We start from the raw sequence: 25,234 nt of genomic DNA, 5'->3' as shown, positions 1-25,234 counted from the left end.
AAGCCCCAATAATACCCAGCCACAACCACCAGCCATATACTTTCCAAAAGAACAGGACAACCTCAGCAATCCTGGTGAAGTTAGAGGTCCTGTTGGTAGAAGTGGCCTATGGACCGTGCAGAATCCTAGCTCTCAGCATGGCATTTTGTGAGATAGTATTTTGTGGGATACTATGAAAAAAATGGCAAAGATTCTCTCAGTGCGCAATGAACCAATGTTATGCAACATATCCTATTTAATTTATTAGTATTTGAGACAATGAAGCAAAAAAGTCTCTTCAACTGAATTTCTACACACTTTGCATTCACACAATATTACTCTTACTAAACTCTGTGATTTTATTTTTCCTATACTTTATTGCTAATTGTTTTTATTACAATATACATTGAATCTAACCAACTATCTTTGGATGTTTATAACTAAAATAATGCTGGAATTTCAAGGGATTCTTTCCCTTCCTAGCACCCCAAGAGCCATTTAAACTGGAGACAGAATCTGGCATTATCCCCTACAAAGACCCACAATGGTTTCTCTTATCTACCTAATGATGGCTAAAAATTCCCGACACTCTTGTCTTTACACTCTTCAGGAGTGGGATGTACGCAAATATGCAATTTTCATTAAAATCACTGCTACTCTAGGACAGGTGTATAGTTCTCCAAGTATGCCACATTTTTGCCCATGGATATAATAGTGTCCAAATTATACTAATACATAATATGTGGGCCACCTTCTGGCTTTTCCAGAAGGAGCTACTTTTTTGACTTATGACCTGGCTATTCTGTGAAAGATGAGAGGAAGACTAGCAAAGTTGTAGCTTTCAAGCAATCATGAATGCATCTGTTAATTTCTTATGACCATTGCACTGAAAAGTTGAAGCTTTATTAAAATTAGGGCAGAATATTCATGGCCAGATTCCGACATGGGAAGACAGCCAGAACAAATACCCTAAACCAGAAGTAGGAACAAACATCACCATTCTTGATGTGTAAATGCTGCAGAAGCATTAAACTGCTATCTTAAGAAACTTTTCATCTTTCCAAGTGTCCAAATATCTTGGGTGAATCCCGTACCATTTGGCTAAATGAGAAGATACATCATAACAGCCTTGGGAAAGGATCATTGGTGCTAGATGTCTCTTCACAGATGGAGATAATGGTGATGACCTTGTCCTTGTACCAATCCAGGATACAGCTGCTAGGAAATCAGGAAGTTTCACTTCTACAGTGTGAGGTCAATCTCATATTGCAGACCTCAGCCTACTTTTCAGTTTCACTACAGATTGTACCTGCTTACTTGACGTGGACTAGCAACTCCTCCTTTCTAGGAAAGTTCTTGAGATATAATCCTAGCTTCATCAGTATACAACACAAGACATCTAGTAAGCTGCCAAATGGGTCTGACTCAAAAGAACTCCAGTAAAACAATCCTTTGCATTTATATTGATTTTGTGTAGTCATCGAGGCGTATATTTATTATAATTTCCTTATAGCAACCTTGTAAGATAGGTCACAATTATTGTTCCTATATTGCAAGAGGGTGAATAGAGAGCCACCACGGGTGCAACATCGCTAAGTACTGTCCAAAGTGCTGAAAAATATATTGCCTGCTGCATATTTTTGCCCCTGTTATGTTCAGATCCAGCTTTGAACATAACAGAGGATAAGTTCCTACTGATCAGGGAAACCTGTGTCTGGGGTTTATGTGGCAGGCTGCTTCCCTGAATTAAAATATTCTTCTCACATAGACACCTAGATGTCTGGGATGAACTTCTATGGAACCTATTTCCACATTACGAGATGTGTGAGCAAGTGCTTTGTAGAGGTTGCTGAGCTTTTGATAACAGCAGTCTATCTTGAATATAAAGGGGCAGGAGCAAGAAGAGTATTAAGTTTAATCTGAGAAGAAAAAAGTTGATGCTGAAAGGGCATGATGTTATTGAATCTGTCACGTTCATTTTATTCACTAAGCATTGCTATTTGGTACAAAATAATTCAAATTCCAGAGCTTCACTGTGCTGGTTTTAACAAAAGATTTCTCACCATTATAATGGCAACAAGTAGGAGACTTGGTAAGGTATGATTTAATTAAAAACTTTATTTTTTTTAAATTTTCATTACAATTCACAGTTTATACATGGCAAGATGACCTTTCTTACCATGTCAACATTCAGAACACTGTGCTGGGGGAAATGGGGGGGGGGATGAGGGGGGCTTTCTCTTTGAAGAGCCTGGCCATATTTAATGGAACTTTGCTGATTTGAGATGTATACTCTCATTCACTCTCCACTGACTGCTATTTACACTGATAACTTAGATTTGTAGAAAAGAAGATGAAGCATCCATTAATTTAACATTCATAGTTTATAATGTTATTTAATAGTCAGACAAGCTGGATTTCTTTGAATTGTGTCCAATCAATGTCCCATTTTGTTTTAATGTTCTCAGAGTCAAGGAAGTGAGCCTCAAAGAGCTCTGCAGGCGCAAGCCCCTGTCATTTCAATGGCTTTGCACCATAGTTATGCTTTGGGGATCAGGCTGCCTATTAATCTTTTAAGGGGTGTTATATTTATTTTATATACAGCCAGGTTGCAATAGAATTAAAATCATTAAAACTTTAAAAAAGATAATCCATTCCATTATTTTAATCCTGCATTCCTTCTGAATCTTGCACGCACACAGAGAGAAACAAAGACGCAAGAGGTTTCAAAATGAAAGTCATTTTTTCCCTTTAAGACAACCAAAGAAATCCCCAGGATAGGTTTCGGATCTGCATATCAGCCTATTCTATCCAAATATCCATTGATATTTGGATTGTGCTATTGGTCAACTGTTGTTCATGTTTGTATTTGTGTTGAGTTACCGTCTTTATTCTTAGTGGAGAAAGTCACAGTGATGCCAGTTTCAGCTGCATTCCCACTTTAATCCCGTGTCTACAGTGGGAAAAAAACATTGTAGTTGTAACATTCAGGAAGGCAATCCAGCAGGCAGGATCCCTGTGCTAAAACAGCTTATGGCATGATGTGGTTAGAGCAAAAAAGTTTTAGAATCCTTTTTTGCCAGTAGCGTTGCATTGACTAGAAACCACTCTGCTGCTGATGACTCAGAATTGTTCTGCACTGTTGGCATGTCAATGAATCTTTTGAACGCACCAAGTTACTATCAGTATTTGTTACCGCTTATCATATAGTTTAGCAACACAACACTGAAGATTTTTGGTATGTGATGTGCGGGGCTGAACTGCGGACCATATGATACCTGACATGGATCCATAAATTCTACAGGTCTACAGAGTATACATATATCATCTGCACCTGAGTAAAAGAAATGCTTGCTGGGGGGACACCTTTTGCACCCTCACAATTGCAGTGCCTTTAAAGCTAGACATAGGAGTGTTGCTTTGATGTCCTTTGATTTGGCATCTCTTTCAATGCTGGTATCCTCAGCTTTATACACCCTTAAAACATCATAGTTTTGGGCATGATGAAATCTCAAATGAGATATGTTACTCATGCAGAAACCAACCAATCAACAGACAAAAAACCCATATGAGAGTTATAGAGGTTCTGTTTCTTTAAAAGATAAGGCACTGACAAAAATTTCTTAGGTAAAAGGCTGCATAAGATTTTCTTGCCATTTACATTTCGTTTGTAGTCCATACATGGTCCATTCCTAGGCTTGGTAAGATAGACCCTGAAAAGTTTAAGGACTGATCCCTCAAAGCTACATTGTTAACCTAAACTGGTATTATTCATTCGTTACGCCTTATGGCACATTAGAAGAGATGAAAAAACAGTCTGGGCACAAAAAAGGCATCAGACATTGCTTGTTCCAGCATTTGTCAATGACAGAGTGCCATTCATTTTGTGTCTTTCAAGAAATAGGATGGTGACTCTGAATCCTTATTGTGGTGGGTTTCTGTTGGAACTCATGCATGTGATAAAAAATGCTATTAGCATCAGTTATGAACAGGAAAAAAGTATCAGGAACTACAAGGTAAGTCTAAACCATAGGCTTCTTCTTATTAAAAGATCAGGATTCAAAGTCAGTGCTACTTAATGTTTTCAATAACAGCGATTTCTTCAGCTGCACAGTGAGGTGTCAAACCATTCATATAAATGCTGTCTGTCTTTGTGATGGCAGGCAAGAGATCTTTCTCGCTGGTGAGGTGGTTGACAGACAAGGTTCTCTTGCAAGGAGTCAGGTCCTGACTGTGGTTCACTGCCATTTCTGCAGAGAGCTTCCTTTTGATGGAGGTAGCCCGCTGGAACTTGTCGTAAATCTCCACACTCAGGCGCCTGCGTGTTTCTTTGAACTCTGCAGTGACATTGGCTGTCCATTCAGCTGCATGAGCTCTGAACTCTCCCACCTAAGGCATGTAACAACAGAGAGAAGAAGAGAGGGAGAGAAAGAGAAATAACATTGCTATACACTTAAAAAAAAATTACTTGAGTGGTGTAAAGTCTCCAAACAAAGGGTCAATTACGCCCAAAAGAATAACAATGAGCACCTGCCCTTTGGCATCACTCTTTTGTGCCCTGGATATTCCCTTTGATCAGTGCTTTGTCTCTAATTATGTTGTTCCAGTGGAAAAAATTAGTTGCCACATTAATAAAATAAACAAGACACACCATCATATGAACAGCTAACATCATGGTAGCAAAAACATTTCACAGCTCTTTTTATAATTTTATTGAGGCCAGTGAGGTGAAATTGCCTTTAAAAATTAAGCCCAGACAGCTGAAAGGATCCCAGCTGGACAGGGAATGCTGAATTCTCTGCAGTCCAACCTGCCTGTTATTGTGTTGTTACCAGGGGAGATGCCGTGGTTATTTATGGACTTCCTGGCTGCATGTGTAATGATCCCTGTGAGATTCAATACTGACATTTCTAAATTTAGATGGAAAGAGCTTTTAAAAGAAAAATGTCAGCTGTCGCTGTTCTATTTTTAGTGCATGTTTGAAACGAGGATTAAGGCAAGTGACAGTTTCAGTCAAGTCAGCAGAATGGTTGCCATTTCCCACCTCTATTGCAGTCAATATGTGAAAATTGCAAAGACACTATAACAAGAGGGAATCTGCTACTATTACTTTAGAATCTGATATATATGTACATTTTAGATTCCTGCATTTCATAAAGTGAAGAAAGCACTCAATAATTTAAGACAGACAGTGTTTCCTTTTTAATTGTTTTATATGACCTTTACAGTTGCTGGGCTCTCAGCCCAAAATCTAGTGTGACAGGGAGGCACAGGTCTCCAGAGTAGCACAGCTGGCATTTTTCCATCCTCACCAAGCCAAGCTACTAGTGCCCTACTTCAGTGGTCCCCAACCTTTTTATCACCGGGGACCGGTCAACGCTTGACAATTTTACCGAGGCCCAGGGAGGGGGTAGTCTTTTGCTGAGGGACGTCACCACCATAGCCTGAGCCCCTGCTCCACTTGCTTTCCCGCCGACACCCCTGACTTCCCGCCGCCCACTGGGAGACGCTGCCAGCAGCAGCTGCGTAGTGCCACGCCAAGGGGGTGCCCCAGCCATGGTGGCTGCCGGAGAGCACAAAGGTGAGCTGGCAGTAGAGTGGCAGGGCAGCCCCCGAGGCAGCAGTCGGGGAGGAAGATGAGGAGGAGCCATGGCCCGGTACTGACTGATCCATGGACTGATACCAGTCCCTGGCCTGGGGATTGGGAACCACTGCTTGATCCTGGAACACCTAGCCATAGTTATCCATGTGATGGTCACCTCTAGACTGGACTTCTGTAACTCATTTATCATTCTGCTTTTTGTCTTCTTACCATAAGCTGTTATTGTGACATGCAACATTCTTTTTTCTTTTTTACTTTGATTGTATGTATGGCACCAGGCACTGGCAGTGTTTGACAATTCCCAGAGGTCAGACCCAACTGCAAAGCATGCTAGTATTCTGGATCCATTATTCTAGACTGTACAATATAGATGCTCCAGCTAATTTGAAGACAACATCCATTCTATCTGACTTATCCTGACTTTATACAAACAAAATTAAGCTTCAGAGTTCCTTTTGATGATGCAAAGAAATGTTGAGCAATTCTCTTCAATGCTGCCTTTCACTAGCCTTTCTTAGGACCAAACTAGACATTATGAGGACCACAGGTATGGTCCCACTATACCTTTTGGGGCCCTTGCAACATTGCAATCCCGTGTTTATACTGGATCTGGCCATTTTGCCTACTTTATTTCTAAAAGTGTAAAATATTTTCTATTGTTGGAGGCAGTAAAAGAAAGGAGGCAGGTTTCTATCCACTCATTAATACTTTACTAATAACTTACATGTACTAATAATAAGGTGACCAGATTGTCCCACTTTTGGAGGGACATCTGGGGGTACCTGGCAAATTGTACTTCTATGCATTCTATGAAACTTTTTGTTGCTCCATATCGACCAAATTTTTAATCAAGAACCCCCCCCCCCATCAATGGTGTCCCGCTTTATCAGTGGTCACCTTAACTAAGAACTCTACAACCTCTTATAAGAAAAACTGGTAGATCTTGAGATCTATTGCATTAAATAACTTTAGTAGCCTAGGTGACTTGAAAAAATCAACTACTTTGAAACCCGGAAAATACAGTGGAACATTTTGCCAACTTTTGTTATGGGTTTTTACTCTAAGATTTCTTAAAAGAGGGAAAGGCTGAACAGTTAGTAACTTATGGGGGGTATATTGATCAAACTATCATGAATGAGGTAATACAAAGTAGTACGTGCATTCTTTCAGAACATTATGTGCTGTGTTAATGTCCTGTTGTACTTAATGAACCAATTAATTATTGAGTTAATTTGTAAACTTTATTATTAAAGTTTCCAAAAGGCTTATCTTTTCTCCCAATGGAAATCCAAAAGAATCTGGTGTATGTTCTAGTTAACTCCTATGAGGAGGTTAAAGTGTTCTGGGAAACTCCAAATAAAGATCAAGCCTAGATCTGTCAATACACATTACTATAGTATTAGTAAAAATACACAAACAAAAACAATGCAAATGTATAAAAAATGCAAAAACAAACCAAATGTAGATTCCCCCCCCCCTGTTTTTTCAATAGCAGGATTATATGCCCAGTTAAACAGTACTATTTTTGCAAACCTCCTATCAATACCCGTGAGAAGAGGCAACTTCGATTTATAGAAGTAAATGATTTCAGCTTTGCCAAATACTTTCACAATGCAGTGAAGTAGGTTTTACAAAACCCCAAAGCAAAGAAAAAGAAACCAGATATCTGGAAATGATAGAGGGATAAAGACAATGGGACTTAAATCTGTACTTAGGCCAATTTATTTTCAATAAGATATAATGACGATAGACTTTCTTTGCACCACACTCTACCTTTTTCTACAATACAAAAACTTTGCTCTTCTAAAGCAATCTTTCCCATCTCTGGACCAGTTACCCTGGCCTTAATGGAACCTGACAATGTGAACTGATAATCTGGAATGCCATATTTCAACACAGCATGCTTTGGTTATCACCCTTCTCTGTCATCCTCTTCTGTACTTGAGTTCAGAAGATCTATTCAAAACTAGCAACATCCTTATCTGACTGCTTCTTTTGTTGTTGCCAATTTCCCATCAAAGAACCAGCTGTCTATGTAGTAGGAACAACTCATAATGTCCCCAAACTGTTCAGTCTTCACTCTTCATGCCCACTCATCCTGAAGCAGAGGACAAAAAAAAGTATCTCACCAGAAATCACTGTATGGTGGGAAAGAACAGCAATCTGAATTCACCTCATGTACATCCAAGAATGATTTTGCAAGTGACAATCCTACAAAGACAACCAGTTGTGCTGTCTAACTTGTTTGGTTGGCATTTCCAGGTGAGTGTCTAAAGAAGAACATGCAAAGCTCTGAAACTTTGAACTACATTAGATATAATGATTCTGTACTGCTAGCTATGCAAAAACTGACTAGTGCATTTTGCTGGTTGAGCTATGGTAGGAATTGGTCCTGAATTCTGCTATCCATGTTTTGACAGAAAATAGCCATACAGAGTGGATAGTACCTATCTTGGATCAACTGTACTGGCTCACTTCTAAGTAGGGTGCTTATCTTCAAAACCCTTATATGCCAATAAAGGTGGTTGTTGCTGTTGTTATTGTTCTTCCAAACCCTACATGCCCAATATACTTCTCCCACACATTCTAACACATTCTTAAGATTCGGGGGCAGGGGGGAGCTCTGTCATTTGCATAAAGAATATCTGTTAAGCAAAATTATGACCTTATTTGTAATGGCTTCCACATTGACTTGCAGGAGATCATTTACGCTGGAATAAGATGTGACACAACAATGTTGGGTATAAACATGGCCACAGCTTTATTGTCTTCCCACGGGAGGTTTAGCGCAGCATGGGAGAGGGAGCCTGACCCAGCAGTCAGCAGACTGCACCAAAAACCCGCAAAGTACAGAGGTGCCATGAGGATCTGCACCATTCCCAGCTGGGAGAGCAGATCCCCCTGCCTTCTGAAATTTGCCCTGCCAGAAGTGACCCATGTGGGGGAGCCAACGGATGCCCATCTTATTTGGCTATCCCCCGGCCTCCTGGCAAATGAGCCCCTGGCTACCCAGCAGGGTCAGCCGCACTCATTTACATGACGCCTCATAGTGAGGCCAGAACCTCAGGGAGTCTGATCGCCCACGGGAACCCCTGCCAACAGGCTCCATCCCATGCAAACCTGCAGCTGTGATGAATTATTGAACATGACCCCTCAAGACACAGAACAAGGCTGTATTCACATTAACATAGGGGGGGGGAAGCTGCTCTCTGCAGTGTCCTGGGCAAGAGGCCTGGGACCCATACACGTGACTCCTTATATAGGTGCTGTGGGTCCCAGCTTGCCCTGACGCTGTGTGCACTGCATGCCAGCAGCATGCCTGGCCCACAGGCTGCTGGGGCACTCGTGTCTGCTTCCAGCCAGCCCTCCGTGGGTGTCAACGAGTGGCCGCAGTAAGTTTCAGCCGCTTTTTGGTGAATTCTCTCCTTGGTTATCTTCCTAATGATACACTGCTGCCATGTGATTTGTTAGAAGTTAATGTGACAAATGATTTTTATATTATTTAATCATCTTTTCTATTGTTAACTTTTTATTGCTAGTCTTTTAATGACTTAATTGATTGTACTGATAATTTTATCTATGCTTTTATATGTTATCCTTAGAATTAGTTGTATCCTGTCTCTTTAATGATTTCTTACTAACAATTTTTGTATTAGGTCTGTATGTTCCGAAATCATTCTAAATTGAGTGAAATTGTATTTGAAGGCACTTAGGTGCCTTCAAACAAAAGATCACACCCTCAGCAGTGCATAGTGCATGACAATAATCCTGCCTTTTAATTTTGATGCTTGGATTTTGTTCTTGAGTCTGTTATATTCATGAAGGTCTCATCCATCTCCATTACTTCTACTCTGAATACCAGATGCTCACTATAGCAATGTCTGAAACTGTTGCACAGTATTGCTAACTGTTCTGTGCCCTCAGATGCACTCAAAGAAAATGTTACCTTTTTATAATATAGGTCCTTTTGCTTTGTATTGTGAAAGACATAAGCTCAAAAGGTTACTGATGGAGAACTGTGTAATTGTCAAACTGCCAGAGCACATAAGCAACAAGCTTGTGCAATATCGTTGTTCCTTCTCTTAATAATATTTTGGTGAATATTCAGCCTTTTTTTGTCCCCTGAGGTTTGACATTTCCTCATTCTGCACTCAATTTTAGCTTAATTTCATGTCTTGATACTAACTGATTGAAATGCCAGTTGTACATGTTGTTTACTTGCCACAAAGGTGGCAGCAAGAATATTTAATTGTTTTACCTTTGGATCTTGGTGTGTAGAAAAATTAAGAACATTTAGAAACAGAATAATCCACACCTTGTGCAGTTATCCTTGGGAAGGATATATCTTCACAGACTCTTTGCATTGATTAAAACTGAGGCACAGAAAGATATTCCAGAGAAGAATCTTCTTTAGAAACCCAGTAGACTATCTATACAATAATATCTGTGCACAGGATTTACAGCATGTGAGTGATGTCAGAAGCAACTGAAAACAACAGATACAGAAGGCGGAAGGAGGCCTTGCTCTGAACACTCCCTCTAGCCAAGTAATTCCCTACTTGGTTATCTACTTAAGGAATGCTGTCTCATGGGGTCTGTGTAGACCATACACTGCATACTTTTAGGAAGGCTGTAAAGAGCTTTCTGTCACAGTAGGTATTTTGTGGTTGACTGAACTTTTTAAAATTATCGAGAGCAAGGTGTGCTAGCTGCAGAAATTGATTATTTTCTATTCCTTTGCTCTTTTAAAATATAATGTATTGTGTAATTCTGAATATTTTTAAATGTTCTGACCCACATTGGATTGCCTTTCATACATAAAAGGAGGGGTAAAATAAACCAACAATATTTCCTTAGCCTGGAAAAGTTCAATGGCTAGAAAATATCAGCCTGACATTTAATGCCTTTTGCACAGTTCCACTCAATTCATCCATATAGGCAGATTATTTTAAGATGCAGTACTAAGGAAACTCATATGGAAGAGAGTTTCCAATACAGTTTTCTGGACTGGTACCAATATAAAACATGGCACAAAGAAAATAAAACAAGTAATACATACTTCCCTCTCTCATAATTCAGTGGTTAGTTTATTCTTTTGGCTTTGCTCCCTTTAATAAATTTAACGCTTGGCCTCTCAAAACAATTAAACATATTGACTCTTGCGAAGCCTAATCAGCACTTCATAGCTACCTGATGGGAATGAGAGAGTTCTTGAGCATTATTGTGATTGAGACAACAGGAGTGGGATCAATAGCTGTATTGATAGGTAAGTAATGAGGTTGTACTAAAATGTGTACCACCGAAAGACCTAATGAACAAAGGTTGTTCTTTGCAAATGTATTTGTTCTTTTAATTACCAATTTTTGTCATTATGAAAAACTGTACATGCCACTGTCATCACCATAAAAAGCTGCTCTAAATAGATGATAGAATTAAATAACATAGGCTGAAGGCATCCTTCTAAAATGCACTGGGAGAAAATTTGAAGTCTTATATCATTTCAATCTGTTGTGCTCCTGTAGTTTCTAACAATTATGACTCATTGTCTGAAGCAATGAAATAATTTTCCCTGATGCAGTTGTCAATAGATTTAAAATAAAACTTCCCATTAAATTCTTGAGGATACAGTAGACCAACTAGAAAGGATAATCTAAGTCTCAAATTATTTAGCAGAAGATTAGTACTTAGAATATATATATATTGTTTTTGCTTTCAAAAAATGTTGCTCTTTTGTGGCTTAAGCACTGCAGAGTTCATGTCAATTTCTGAAAGCAAAGGGACTCAGATAGAGCTGCTAGAAAGCAGGGGGATTGCTCAGGCTCTTGTGTCAATTTACAGCTTGGCTAGGGATGCTTTTCTACTTTCATACCTGAAGACGGTGATAGGGATTTCTTAAAATCTAGAGAATACACAATCTTTCTACCTCTGGTGCCTGCAGACAAAAGCTGTGAGCCAAATAAAGATGCTGCAACTTAAAATCCATTAATAACTGTGAGAGATGGTTAAGCCTTTTCATTATAAGACAACAAGCTAATTCTTCAGTAAATCACTGTTTTCATTGTACTATGGATATACTAACCAATTACATTCCCTGCAGACACTCAGGAATAGCCCTACTTTGCTGATGTTCTAAAAACAATTGAGAGTTTTCTTACATAAGGGAAACTTCAGACCAAATGAATTCAATAAGGTAATCCAGCAATGGCTGTCAAATTCATGCAGGTTTATTATTATTATTATTTATCAATATATCTGATTTTCAACATACCCATCTGAAATACAGAGATCTAGGGCATATAGAAAGAAAACAGATATTTCAACAAACTTTGTGGGCCCTACAGATTGCAGACAAGTAGGAAAAATGGTCTGTGCAAGATCTGACAACATACCTCCATCAGTCTGCCATAGTCCATGGCATGTGTGTGTGGGCAGGACACGCAGGAGACCAGAACAGCAGGGATGGGACAAGTGAGCAGATCAGTGGTAAGGAAGGCTTCAGCAGGGAATAGGTAGGCATAATGGCAGAGGAACAGGTAGGAGGCCAGGTAAAGTGACAGGGAGGGTGACAGGAAAGAAGAGTGTGCGGAGAAATGTGCAAGATTCCCCTTCCTCAGACCTTATTTTTGGTCCCTGTAGGGGGGAGAAGTGGGAGTTCAAAGGCGAAGGGGCAAGTGATCTGTGGGTGGGATCCCCCTTCACAAGTTTCATGGGTCCCCACTTCTGCAGTGTATATTATTAATGTGTATAACTCTTTATGGAATGCAAGGGAAAATGTCCCTGCCCTGGAAGTTGCAATCTAATACTTGTCATATAAAGGTAAAAGGTAAAGATATCCCCTGTGCAATCACCGGGTCATGTCTGACCCTTGGGGTGACGCCCTCTAGTGTTTTCATGGCAGACTCAATACGGGGTGGTGTGCCAGTGCCTTCCCCAAGAGGCTTATAGGAGACAACAAAGAACAAGGAGAAAAGTGGAGGTGTGGATAAACAGAAGGATATGTTTTCATTCTAATTACAAATGAGGGATGACTGTCTTTAAACAACTATCAATGTTTTGCTAATTTATAATCCAACAAAGTGAAAAAACTACCCTCAATTCACAATTATAGTATTATTAACAGTTTGTCAATAATAAAATAATTAAACTTTGCTGTATTCAATATTTACCCTGTAGTAGCTTACAAAAAGTGACCACATTCCCAAGCAACACAATTAAAACAACATGAACATTCACAAAGCTCTTTCAAAAAAATACCTGAAGCTGTTTCATGAAGTTGCTATTTGCTCTGTAAAGTAAATTTATAGCTCCTGATTTTAAAAAAAATGCTTTGGAGCTCCATATTCCAAAATCATTGTGTACCATCTGACTGAAGGCATGATTCAGTTGGGATTTCACCTGGATGAGATCAGCAGTGGATCTTGGATGCTGTACTCCCTTTTGTGGGCTCATCACAGAGGATGCAAGACAAAATCCACTGGAAAGGGGATGTAAGAAAATTATCTCTTACCCTCAACCACTCAACTGTAAAATTGGGCATAATAACACTTAGTCTACCTTACAAAGTTGTTATAAGGCTTACTAAGTTAATAAGGACATTTAGCACAGAGAGAAAACCAACAAATAAATATTGAGAAATTAGTTACAAAATATTGAACTTAATTCATCAGCAAAGCTGCCATCCTCCAGGGGGGCCAAGAGATTTCCTAGATGTATAACTGATCTCCATACTATACAGCAGTGGTGCCCAACCTTTTTATCACCGGGGACCGGTCAACACTTGACAATTTTACTGAGGCCCGGGGGAGGGCTAGTCTTTTGCCGAGGGACATCGCCGCCACCACCTAAGCCCCTGCTCCACTTGCTTTCTTGCTGGAGCCTCTGACTTCCTGCCACCTGCTGGGGGGCACTGCCAGCAGCAGCTGTGCAGTGCCACATTGAGGGGAAGCCCCAGCTATGGTGGCCACTGGACAGCACCAAAGGTGAACCAACAGCAGAGTGGCAGGACACCCCCCAAGGCAGCAACCGGGGAGGAGGACAAGGAGGAGCCGCAGCCTGGTACCGACTGATCTATGGACCGGGATCGGTCTCCAGATTGGGGGTTGGGGACCACTGCTATAGAGAACAGTTCCCCTAGAGAAAATTGTTTATTTGGAGGCTGAATTATACAGCCTTATACCTCCTGAAGCCCTTCCCCAAACCTCACTCCCTGTGGCTTCACACCAAATCTCTAAGAAATCTCTGTAATATTTTTGATTCTGCATGGCACTCCGAACAACAGCATATTTTTCCATGCAGTATTTAAAACTAGCTTTATAATGACTTTTCTTTTATGATGGTACCAAGGGCAAAAGAAGAAGGGGATGACAGAGAATGAGGTGGCTGGATGGAGTCACTGAAACAGTTGGTGCAAACTTAAATGAACTCCAGAGAATGGTAGAGGACAGGAAGGCCTGGAGGATCATTGTCCATGGGGTCGTGATGGGTCGGACACGACTTCACACCTAACAACAACAACAACAACAACCAAGACACCTATTTTTACATGCATAAATAGTAGCATGTTTTTGGTCTCCTCCTATGTGCCAAAATACATCAATCGGTAAAGGGACAGCCTCTAGTCCACCAATGGGATCTTGAGGTACCCTTGTTCAGCTCAGATGCTCCCACCTCTGCTATGACAATATTACACCAGCAGGAATTAATTTATTAATTCTGTCAGAGGCATTTCAATCCATTCTCTACGAGGAACAGAATACCTCTGAGGAGAGAAGACTGTAGTATTTTCAAAAGGCTGTGTACCCCATGAGGTCTCCATGTCCATGAACTGCAATTCCCATGAGGTCCTGCCAGCAGCATGTGCCAGAGTGGCAGTCAGGTGACATTGCAGCTGACCATGGCCTGCCAATGAGCATCTAGCATGATGGAGGAAGTGCCCCCCTACTTGCTGTTTGCTGTCATAAGTCATATGCAGGAAAAAACAACAATGACAATTTAAAAGGGTCAGATGCTGATTTCATTGAAAACCTGTACATACGTAATAGCCCTAGTTATGCTTAGAAAGCCATACTTGTTCAGCCACCCATATGCAATGCTGAAATAATAATACTAGCCTACTTTACAGGTCTTTTAAAAAGGATTTCAGGCAACCTTAGTGTGTTCTGTGTGTAGCTGTGGGGGTAGTGAGAGGAGGGTTCCTTTTTTTATTCATATGTTACCTGTCACTCTAACTGGAACTCATTACTTACTACATCACTCTACCTTAACAACCATCCTGTGATATAGGATAGGTTAACAGCTTGTGATGGCTCCAAGGTCACCCTGTGAGCTTGTTTGGCTGATTGGGGATTTGAACCTGGCCACTATAGGTTCTAGTGCAACACTCTACACCAGTGGTCCCCAACCCTTTTATCACCGGGGACTGGTCAATGCTTGACAATTTTACTGAGGCCCGGCGGGGTTGTAGTCTTTTGCCGAGGGATGTCACTGCCACTGCCTGAGCCCCTGCTCCACTTGCTTTCCCACCTGACTTCCCACTGCCCGCTGGGGGGCACTGCCAGCAGTAGCTGCGCAGTGCCGCGCTGAGAGGGAGCCCCACCCATGGCGGCCTCTGGAGAGCACCAAAGGTGAGCCAACAGTAGAGTGGCAGGGCAGCCCCTGAGGCAGCAGCCAGGGAGGAGGACAAGGAGGAGCCACGGACCGGTACTGACTGATCTACGGACCGGCACCAGACCGGGGGTTGGGGACCACTGCTCTACACTATATCAGCTCTCACTTGTACACTGGAATCCATAATGTTTATTCCTAGAAAGAGTGTGTCCCCCGTGGCCAAATTAACTCTCTGATCCCCCCCCTCTTCTGGATCAGAACCAAGATCATTATCTGGGCCATGGATGCAATTGTTTCAGACTCACTCATTGGGATTTTGATAGTAACCAGCTGAGGGTAGAGGTGATTTGATGGTGGGGGGATTAAGAGCTTCTTTAAAATGTTTCCACATGAGTTAAAGCTAAATACATTTCCTTAGATTAATCATCAATGTAAGCTAATTCTTATATTTTAAGCGAATCTCAAGGAAACAGAACTATAGATATAATACACAGACGTGTGTGTGTCTATGCATGTATGTTTATGTATGCACACACATTACATTATTATTTAAAATTACCTTTTGTCCCTTTTAGCACAAAGCATACTTTTGGCCATTAAATATATGCAGCTGCACTGACAGTTGTATTAATTAGAGTGTCTAGCAAACACAGTGTGTAACTCCTCTCCCACTGAAATCAGTAGCAAAAGTCCCATACTTGCACTGCCGTGGATGTCAAAAAGAATAAACTGCAGAAAATATTATCAATTCATTGATAACTGTGAAAAGAAATAAATAACAATGAAACCAAATATGGGGAAAATGTTATAAAAATGTATACATGACATATCCCATGCAATAAATAATATGAAAAAATACATTTTTTTCTTCTCTACCAGAAATATTATTCTTCACAAACATAAGTAACTTTGGCTAACAACATTAGTTTTCAATCAGATCTTTTTATGGGTTTTACATAGTACTCTGTGTTGATGCCACATCAGATACAACCATAAAAGTGTAGCAATGTCTGTAATCTTTCATCAAAGAATATATAGTCAGATGCGCCAGCTAAAAAAGCACAATTCACCTAAAGTAAAACATTTAATGATTTATTATTTTCTCTATACATCAGAATTACCATATATATAGAAGTTTTGGAGTGCTTGTTTTAAAAAGATTTACAAACTGTTTAACAAAAAATTCATATTCATATCTGAATTTATCTTAATTCTGAGTCAGATTTGTACCATGTGATTTGATAACCAAAGCCCCTCTGATGCTGGCCTCTAAAAAGACAAATTTGGGGAAATAATTATTAATGGGGAAATTTCCATGATACAGAGTGTACACATGGGGAGATGGGATTCAATACCACCCAAGTCAATTAAAAAATGCCATGGAACTGAACTGAATCTGATAGGATGGCTGGGGGAGGGGCACTGGAGTCTAAAGATACAATTTTCATGTTACTTTTCAAATGAAGCATTTAGAGACACCAGTGAAATATATGGCTTAAAAATTGGATTAAAGAAATCAAGCTCTTAGCACACATTAAGATGGAACTTCATCAGAAAGCTCATTCTAAATAATTAAGCTTCTTGATCTGAGTAAATATTTGACAAGCCATTGAACAATGAATGTACAGAATTTTGTTGGAAACGTACTAGGAGAAAATTCCAGATGAAATTACACCCAATATCACAATACCAAAAGGTCAAATCTGTACTTTAATAATCCAAGAGTAATAATATAAAGATCAAAAAACCAAGGGCAAAAAGTCTTGCAGAAAATGAATGCCAGAAATTCTGTCCTGTACAATATATATGCATTCTAAATACTTACGTTAGTATTTCCTAAACTTATAAATGAAGGATCTTTTTCTGAATTAAAACTGCCAGAACAATGCATTTCTGTCCCCAAAAGAGAGAGAGTGTGTAAGAATAAGTATTACCCATCCTCAGACCAGCCTATGCTCAGGAAGGAGGAAAGCCAAGGGCAGTAACACAAATCAAGATGCAACAAGCAGTTTCTTCAGGTTGCATATGAAATTTGCTGCATCTCTGGCTTGAAAGATACAGACCCACCTGATGCAGAGATGAATCAGAATTACTTTTTCCTAATAGAGGCTGACCTGGATGAGCCAGGCTGGCCAGGTCTTATCAGATCTTTGAAGCTAAGCAGGGTTGCTAGACTGGAGTTAATTTCATAGAATCATAGAATCATAGAATCATAGAGTTGGAAGGGGCCATACAGGCCATCTAGTCCAACCCCCTGCTCAACGCAGGATTAGCCCTAAGCATCCAAAAGCATCCAAGAAAAGTGTGTATCCAACCTTTGCTTGAAGACTGCCAGTGAGGGGGAGCTCACCACCTCCTTAGGCAGCCTATTCCACTGCTGAACTACTCTGACTGTGAAAATTTTTTTCCTGATATCTAGCCTATATCGTTGTACTTGAAGTTTAAACCCATTACTGCATGTCCTCTCCTCTGCAGCCAACAGAAACAGCATCCTGCCCTCCTCCAAGTGACAACCTTTCAAATACTTAAAGAGGGCTATCATGTCCCCTCTAAACCTCCTTTTCTCCAGGCTGAACATTCCCAAGTCCCTCAACCTATCTTCATAGGGCTTGGTCCCTTGGCCCCAGATCATCCTCGTCACTCTCCTCTGTACCCTTTCAATTTCCAGAGGAAGGCAATGGTAAACCACCTCTGCTCAGCTCTTGCCTTGAAAACCCCATGATCCTGAGGTCACCATAAATTGGTTGCAATTTAATGACACACAATTATTTTGTGCTGACATGGATAGCCCAATCTCATCATATCTTGGAAACTAAGTACAGTTAGCCATAGTCAGTATTTGGATGGGAGACCTGGGTTGCTACACAGAGGCAGGCAATGACAATCCACCTCTGTTCATTTTCTGCCTACTTTTACACACTTTACACTTTACACACAGTACAGGCTGACTAGCAAAAACAGAGCAATACAGAACATAAAGACACACTATGGAGCCTCCACAGTAAACATTTTGAGCACATACACAGGAAACTTTGAATCCTCTTAATTAATGTATCTCTTATGACACGCTAGCATTTCGTAAGCTCCCAGGATGTTAAAATGATCAATAGATATCCTGTTGCTCGACTAATCAGATTGCAATCATTTTGAGGGACAAAGGCTACATTCTGGATAAGGCAAGTGGGCTTTATGTTGCCAACTTCTGCATTACAATACCTGACAGATATGTTGGTCTCTCTTTTTTTTATCAGAAAAAAGAATATATGTAAAAGAAACAAATCTATATATCTAATAGTCAAGGGTGGGCCTATCTACAGATATCTAAATCTGCAGATTGGATCCATATTAAAAGAAAGGAGAGACTAGGTTTGGAGAAAAATTTGAAAACTAAAAAAAACATTTTGGAGGGCTAAATATGTGCGAAATATAAGCATGTGGAGTGAGGTGGTGGTCAAGAAGGGGAATGCAGTCTTGGGCTGTATTAACAGAGGCATTACATAAAAATTGCAAAATATCATAGTCCCACTGTATACCGCATTGGTCAGACCGCACCTGGAATACTGTGTACAGTTCTGGAGGCCCCACTTCAAAAGAGATGTGGACAAAATTTAAAGGGTACAGAGGAGAGTGACGAGAATGATCCGGGGCCGGGGAGGCAAGCCCCATGAGAAAAGGCTGAGAGACTTGGGAATGTTCAGCCCCGAGAAGAGGAGGTTGAGAGGGAACATGATTGCTGTCTTTAAGTATCTGAAAGGTTGTCACTTGAAGGAGGTCAAGGAATGATTCCTGTTGGCAGCAGAAGATAGGACCCGCAGTAAGGCGTTTAAACTATGTATAGAACAATATCAGTTAGATATCAGGAAAAAAATTCACAGAGCAGCTCAAGCAGTGGAATTGGCTGCCTAAGGAGGTAGTGAGCTTCCTTTCACTGGCAGCCGCATCAGGCTTGGCTGTACTAATAGCAGACTCTAGGAGGTGCAGGTGACCCTGGGAGGTAACCAGGTTACAGATCACAGTTACAGAATTTGTTGAAGTGCAAGGAGAAGAAGGGCATGACAAGGAGCAGTTGATCTCCCCATCCCACCAGCCACTTAGGTGGCAAAGCTGGAGAGAGGCAGGGGGTGATGTGTGGATTCTGTTGCTTCCTGCCCCAACTGGAAGCTGGAAGTAGTAGGGGGCGGGGAAATTATCACTCCCCTTGCCAAATGGGAAATATTGGTGGTTGTAGGGGGGAGTAATTGCTGCCCCCTGCTGAGCCCACAATGCTGAAGGAGATGTGGAAATCACTACAGCCCCTCCCCAACCAAGCTTCCAAAGCTGCAGTAGTCATCACTGCCTCCCATGACCTGGAAAGACTAGGGACTGGGAGAAACACAGGAGTAGATGCTCCTCCCACAAACCGGGGGGGGGGGGTGTATGGAAGTAGTTGCTGCCTCCCAAATTGGCAACAGAGGTGTATGGTTGGCAGACAGGGGTTGGGGAGAGAAAGAAAGTTGGGGTGACTGACTGAAGTAGTGAGGACAGAAGAAAGAGGAAGTGTGTGTGTCAAAGAAGGGGTGGGGTAAGTAAAAAGGATGCCAAAGAAAACTGCAGATTTTATATTAAAGAACTTTTCTTTTGCACATCTCCTACGTCGTACAACTCCACTATAAAGTTTAATTATTTTTGCAAGAGCCTTGTTAGAGCGATAATGTCATCAGCTAATGTCTGGATACAGCGTGCCCACATAAAGCATTTTGGCCAGTGTTGCAAAGAATCAGAGGATTGGAGATTACTCACCAATGAATGTTGTACCTCTGAATACCAAATCGTTCTGGACCAGCTGAGGTGACTGGCATTTGAAAAACATGCTTTGTAATGACTCCATTCTGAACTGTTCATGGTTTCAGAGGCATAGGTGTGTATTGGTTGTGAATATACATTGGAAATAAATGCACACTTTGCAGAGTGTTGGTCAGAGAGTTCATAGTAAGGTGTTAATGACCTATAGCTCTGTCAGATCTGAGTCCAGTAGGATTTTAGAAGCCAACAGGCTTTTCAGGGTATAGTCTTTCAAGAAACAAAGCTCCCTTCATTTGAGCTTCATTCCACTATGCACCAACATGGTTACCCTTGCTTATTTATTTATTTATTCAATTTATTTCTTGTCACTCCTGGCAACCTGTCTAGCAGAGGGTTACAGAATAAATACATACAAAATATACATAAAACATACAAAATACAAAATCCCCATTAAAACTACCCCGGCGGCAAACTATCTCCAACATCTCAGCCACTAAGGCTGCCTCCCAATCCATGGGGATTCAATGCCGTCAATCCACCAAGAGTGGTGGTCGGCCCAGTGGTGTTCTTTACTGAGGGGCCCATCTGATCTTCCATGCTACTACAGACCTGACGGAAGAGCTCCGTCTTGCAGGCCCCGCAGAAAGCCTAAAGCTCCCACAGGGCCCTCAGCTCTTCCGGAAGCTCATTCTACCAGGTTGAGGCCAGGGCCGAAAAAGCCCTGACCCTGGTCAAGGGCAGGCAAACATCTCGGGGACCAGGAATCACCAACAAATTATTACCCACAGAGCGAAATGTCCTGTGAGGGGAATAGGGCATTAGTCCTTCAGATATGTGGATCCCAGACCGCAAAGGGCCTTAAAGGTCAAAAACAAAACCTTGAACCTGATCTGGTAATCAACGCAGCTGCCTCAGGACTGGCTGGATATAGGCCCTCCAAGGTGTCTCAGTGAGGACCCTAGTAGCCACATTGTGCACCAACTCCAATTTCTGGATTAGGGACAAGGGCAGGCCCACGTAGATCGAGTTACAGAAGTCAATTCTGGCAATGACCATCACATTTATCACCATGGCTCAGAAGACAGGTAGGGCACTAGTAGCCTCGCCTGGTGGAGATGATAAAACATCTGGCAGGCTACCTTCATGACCTGCACCTCCACAGAAAGGAAGGTGTCCAGTGTCCACCCCAAATTTCTGGCCAAAGTTGCAATGTTCAGTTGCATCCCTGCCAGAGCGGGTAAGCACGCTTCCTGTCCTGCCTCCTTCCTTTCCAGCCATAGGAGCTCCATCTTGGAGGGGCAGAGTTTCAGGTGACTGTGCTTGAGCCATCCAGCTATGCCTTCCAAACATCAGGCAAACAGTTACGGGGGGGGTGGAGTTTGGCTGGCCATCCATGAGGAGATAGGGGTGGGTGTCATCTGCATACTGATGACAGTCCAGCCCGAAACTCTGCATCAGATGAGCCAGGGGGCACATAAAGATGTTGAAAAGGGTGGCCCCAACCTGGTAGAATTAGCTCCTGGGACAGCTAAGGGCCCAGACGGAGCTATCAAGGTTTCACAGGGCCTGCAAGATGGAGCTCTTCTACCAGGCATTTTGTTGAGGCTGGGAAAAGGATGCCCAGAGTTTCAATCTGAAGTCCCACCCTATGGTTGGTAGCTATGAAAGATTTCATCACATGAGAGGTGGGGTAGGAAACGGTGGCTGGAGAAGCAGAGCTATGGGGTTCTTTTGTGTTGTTTCCGCCATCTTGCTGCTGCTGTTGTTTTAATATCAGGAGGTTTTAATTTGGACTGGGGATGTTTTATTCTTGAATTGGATTATTGTTTTTATTGTCTTATGGTGAGTCACCTCGGGCCGGCAGTTGCTGGGAGAGTCGGGGTATAAATATAAAAACAAATTTAAAAAATAATATCAGGAAGTCAGTTTACCAAAGTCCTATGAAAGGTTATTTTTGGTGGTTGAATGTATGTTGTGGAACAATGTCACCAAGGATCATTTTTTGTTCACATCCCTCCATAGCTATCTAGCTTGACATCAGTCCTGGGATGAGATACAATTCCATGGAATTGTAACTTTTTTTACTCTGGATTTTTTTAATTAATTAAAGGAATGTTTTCTGAGTTGATTTTTTAGGCTGTCATAGAATGCTTTGAACATTATGGTTAAACCTGTTTTATAAATTATAACAACAGCTGTTGTTATTTTTCTTTTCCTACTCTTAAGTTCTAGGACAGTGATGGCCTCCACAGCATCAGCAAAACCTTGCATTTTATCTCTCTTTCTTGGCAAGACTCAGTGATAGTCAATAAGCTCTGTTCTGTTCATCACACAAATGAAGAGGAGGAGACTGGATTGATTCTCTTTTTCTATAATTGTGCCCTCCTTAAAAACAGAAAGGGTCAGAAAGAACAGCAAGAAGCTGTACTGCACTTTCCCACAAACACAGATTGCTCAAGTGTCAAAATGCACTGAGAGGTCCAGAAATATCAACAGGGGTGAATTATTTTTGTTAATCTCTGTATCATCCAAGGCCACCAAGGCCAAAAACCTGTTTAAAATGGGCTGAGGAAGATGTCACATCCTTCCCAGGCTCATGACAGTTTTAACATCCTTTCCTAAAATGAAAATAGATACCTAACCACAAGGTGGGCTTATCAGTGCATAACAATGCTTTTTCATACAAGGAGCTAATCAGCTCAGCCTATCCAACAATGAACCAGTTTTCCTTCTTACTATTCCACATTCTCTTCTTGGTCTCCTTTTGTTTTCAACCCAGCCAAGTCACTTTTTGTTTTTCACTGTTGGAAGTTAAAAGCTAAAGGCAAAAAATCATAACCATGATGATTAGTTGGGCATGGCTACTTATTCACATTCTCAGGCTTCCCTTTCACAACTGGAGAATTTTCTGAAGTTACTGCCAAAAGAAAGCTATATTTTGCACACTGTTGTTAGGAAGAGTCCTGCACTGAGAAGTCAAATGCAAAGTGTGTCATGAAAGATAACACAGAAGGTGGCTATATACTGACAACACGGAAAAGGTTCTGGTTAAGGAACAAAATGCCATCTTTCAACATCAAACAAAACACCGTCATATAACTTTATTTTCAAAAAATACCACTAACTAATAACTTATTTTAATAGCTTTGTGTCATAGTCCTGCATACCATGTCATGAAACCATGCTGGATATCATATTGATCAGACTCTACCTGGAGTACTCTGTGCAGTTCTGGAGGCCTCACTTCAAAATTGACAGGGTTCAGACAAGAGCAAAGAGGATGATCCGGGGCCAGGGGACCAAGACCTATGAGGAAAGGCTGAGAAACTTGGGAATGCTCATCCTGGAGAAGAGGAGGTTGAGAGGGGACATCATTGCTCTCTTTTCAGTATTTGAAAGGTTATTGCTTACAGGAGGGCTGGGAGTGTTTCCTGTTGGCAACTGAGGATAGGACTCACAGTAATGGGTTTGAACCACATTTAGAATGGTAATGGATAACTATTAGGAAACCATTTATCACAGTCAGAGCAGTTCAGAAGTGGAATCAGCTGCCTAAGGAGGTGATGAGCTCCCTCTCACTGGCAGTCTTCAAGCAGCAGCTGGACAAATACTTACCATGAATGCTTTAAGCTGATCCTGCACTGAGCAGGGGGTTGGGTTAGATGGCCCTTGTAACTCTATGATTCTATCTGTCTAAATCAGTGGTTCCCAACCTTTTTATCACCGGGGACCAGTCAATGCTTGACAATTTTACTTAGGCCCGGGGGGGGGGGCAGTCTTTTGCTGAGGGATATCACCACTGCCTGAGCCCCTGCTTCACTTGCTTTGCTGCCAGTTCCCCTAACTTTCTGCCACCCACTAGGGGGTGTTGTCAGCAGCAGCTGCGCAGTGCCATGCCTAGGGGGAGCCCCAGCTATAGTGGCTGCTAGAGAGCACCAAAGGTGAGCCGGCTGCAGAGTGGCAGGGGAGGAGGACAAGGAGGAGCTGCGGCTCGGTACCAACTGATCCACGTACCGGTACCGGTCCCCGGACCAGGGGTTCGGGACCACTGATCTAAATGAATGGGTTTAAATGCAAGCCTCCTCAAGTTGACTTGCTCAGGAGAGGCAGGGTATAAATTAAATTATAAATTAAATAAATGAATTGTAAACCAACTACAACAGGTCACTATAGAGGAGCATATACATGTTCCAAATAAATATCTTATTGAGTCTATTTATGTCCAGGATTAAAGAAGATTATTGCAATCCAGATAGGAAGGGGATATCATTGTGTGCAGAAAATCAGCAGTGATTCACTGTGTACATTTATGGAGTAGAAAAGTGGCAAAAAGAATAAACCAGAGAAGAATACTATTATGCAATAAAAGCCTCATTTAGGCAAGTGAATATGAATGGCTGACAATACATTTTGGATTGTTGTAGTAGCAAGGCATACATTTGTTTAGGTTACATATGTGACAAAGACAATTATGTAAAACACAACAATCAGTTGAACTACTGAGGTCTGGTGTCATTTTGTCTACAGCAGGGGTAGTCAAACTGCGGCCCTCCAGATGTCCATGGACTACAATTCCCAAGAGCCCCCTGCCAGCATTCGCTGGCAGGGGGCTCATGGGAATTGTAGTTCATGGACATCTGGAGGGCCGCAGTTTGACTACCCCTGGTCTACAGTGCCTGTGAAGTCACAGCGTACTGGGTATGTTATACATGATTAATGCAAACCTTGAAGGTAGTTACATTTCTTTTTGAGGGGCAGGAGCACATGGTAAACTGACATTAAACACCCTAAAAACAGCACTGGCAACTGATCTCCATTTGGGACAAAGTGGCTAGAACTATTGACAATGTTCATTTAAAAATTTTACATTCTGGAGCCTCCAAAATCTGCCTGAGGATAGATCATCACCATCTTGTTGAGAGTCTCTCTGCATTGACAGAAGCTGCTAGGAGCACAGAACTGGAGTTCAGCAGCTCTTATCTTGAATTCTACTGGGGCAGGCAACTATTTATGGCCACTGGGACTCTCACTGGTGGGCCAGTGGCCTCCAGCCCAGTGACCAGGAAGGCAATAGCAAAGGGGTTGGCACCCAGCTGGCTGGGCAGCCAGACTACTTCTCCTTCCCTCCTTTGGGTGGATGTGGCTCTCATGAGCCAAGGCAGGCAGGCTGCCACTTCTTCCCTCCCTTATTGGGTGTGAGTAGAGGTGAGACCTGGCCTACCATTTGTAGACCATGTGAGTCTAGAAACCATTTTCTGGCTGTTA

At 41.6% G+C, this 25,234-nt stretch overlaps 1 protein-coding gene across 4 annotated transcripts in view; it reads right to left on the bottom strand.

The window, feature by feature from the left end:
* Positions 1-1,930: 1,930 nt before the first annotated feature.
* KCNK2 (potassium two pore domain channel subfamily K member 2) overlaps positions 1,931-25,234 on the bottom strand; it is a 176,248-nt gene continuing 152,944 nt past the window's right edge. For all 4 annotated transcript variants that reach the window (XM_077339282.1, XM_077339291.1, XM_077339300.1 and 1 more), the window contains one exon: positions 1,931-4,368. In XM_077339282.1, coding sequence (XP_077195397.1) covers positions 4,051-4,368 — 318 coding nt within the window. In that variant the 3' untranslated portion in view covers positions 1,931-4,050. The remainder of the gene's footprint in view (positions 4,369-25,234) is intronic.

Source organism: Paroedura picta, chromosome 1, assembly GCF_049243985.1.
Source record: "Paroedura picta isolate Pp20150507F chromosome 1, Ppicta_v3.0, whole genome shotgun sequence".
Taxonomy (NCBI): Eukaryota; Metazoa; Chordata; class Lepidosauria; order Squamata; family Gekkonidae; genus Paroedura; species Paroedura picta.
This window is presented reverse-complemented; position numbering and strand designations above follow the sequence as displayed.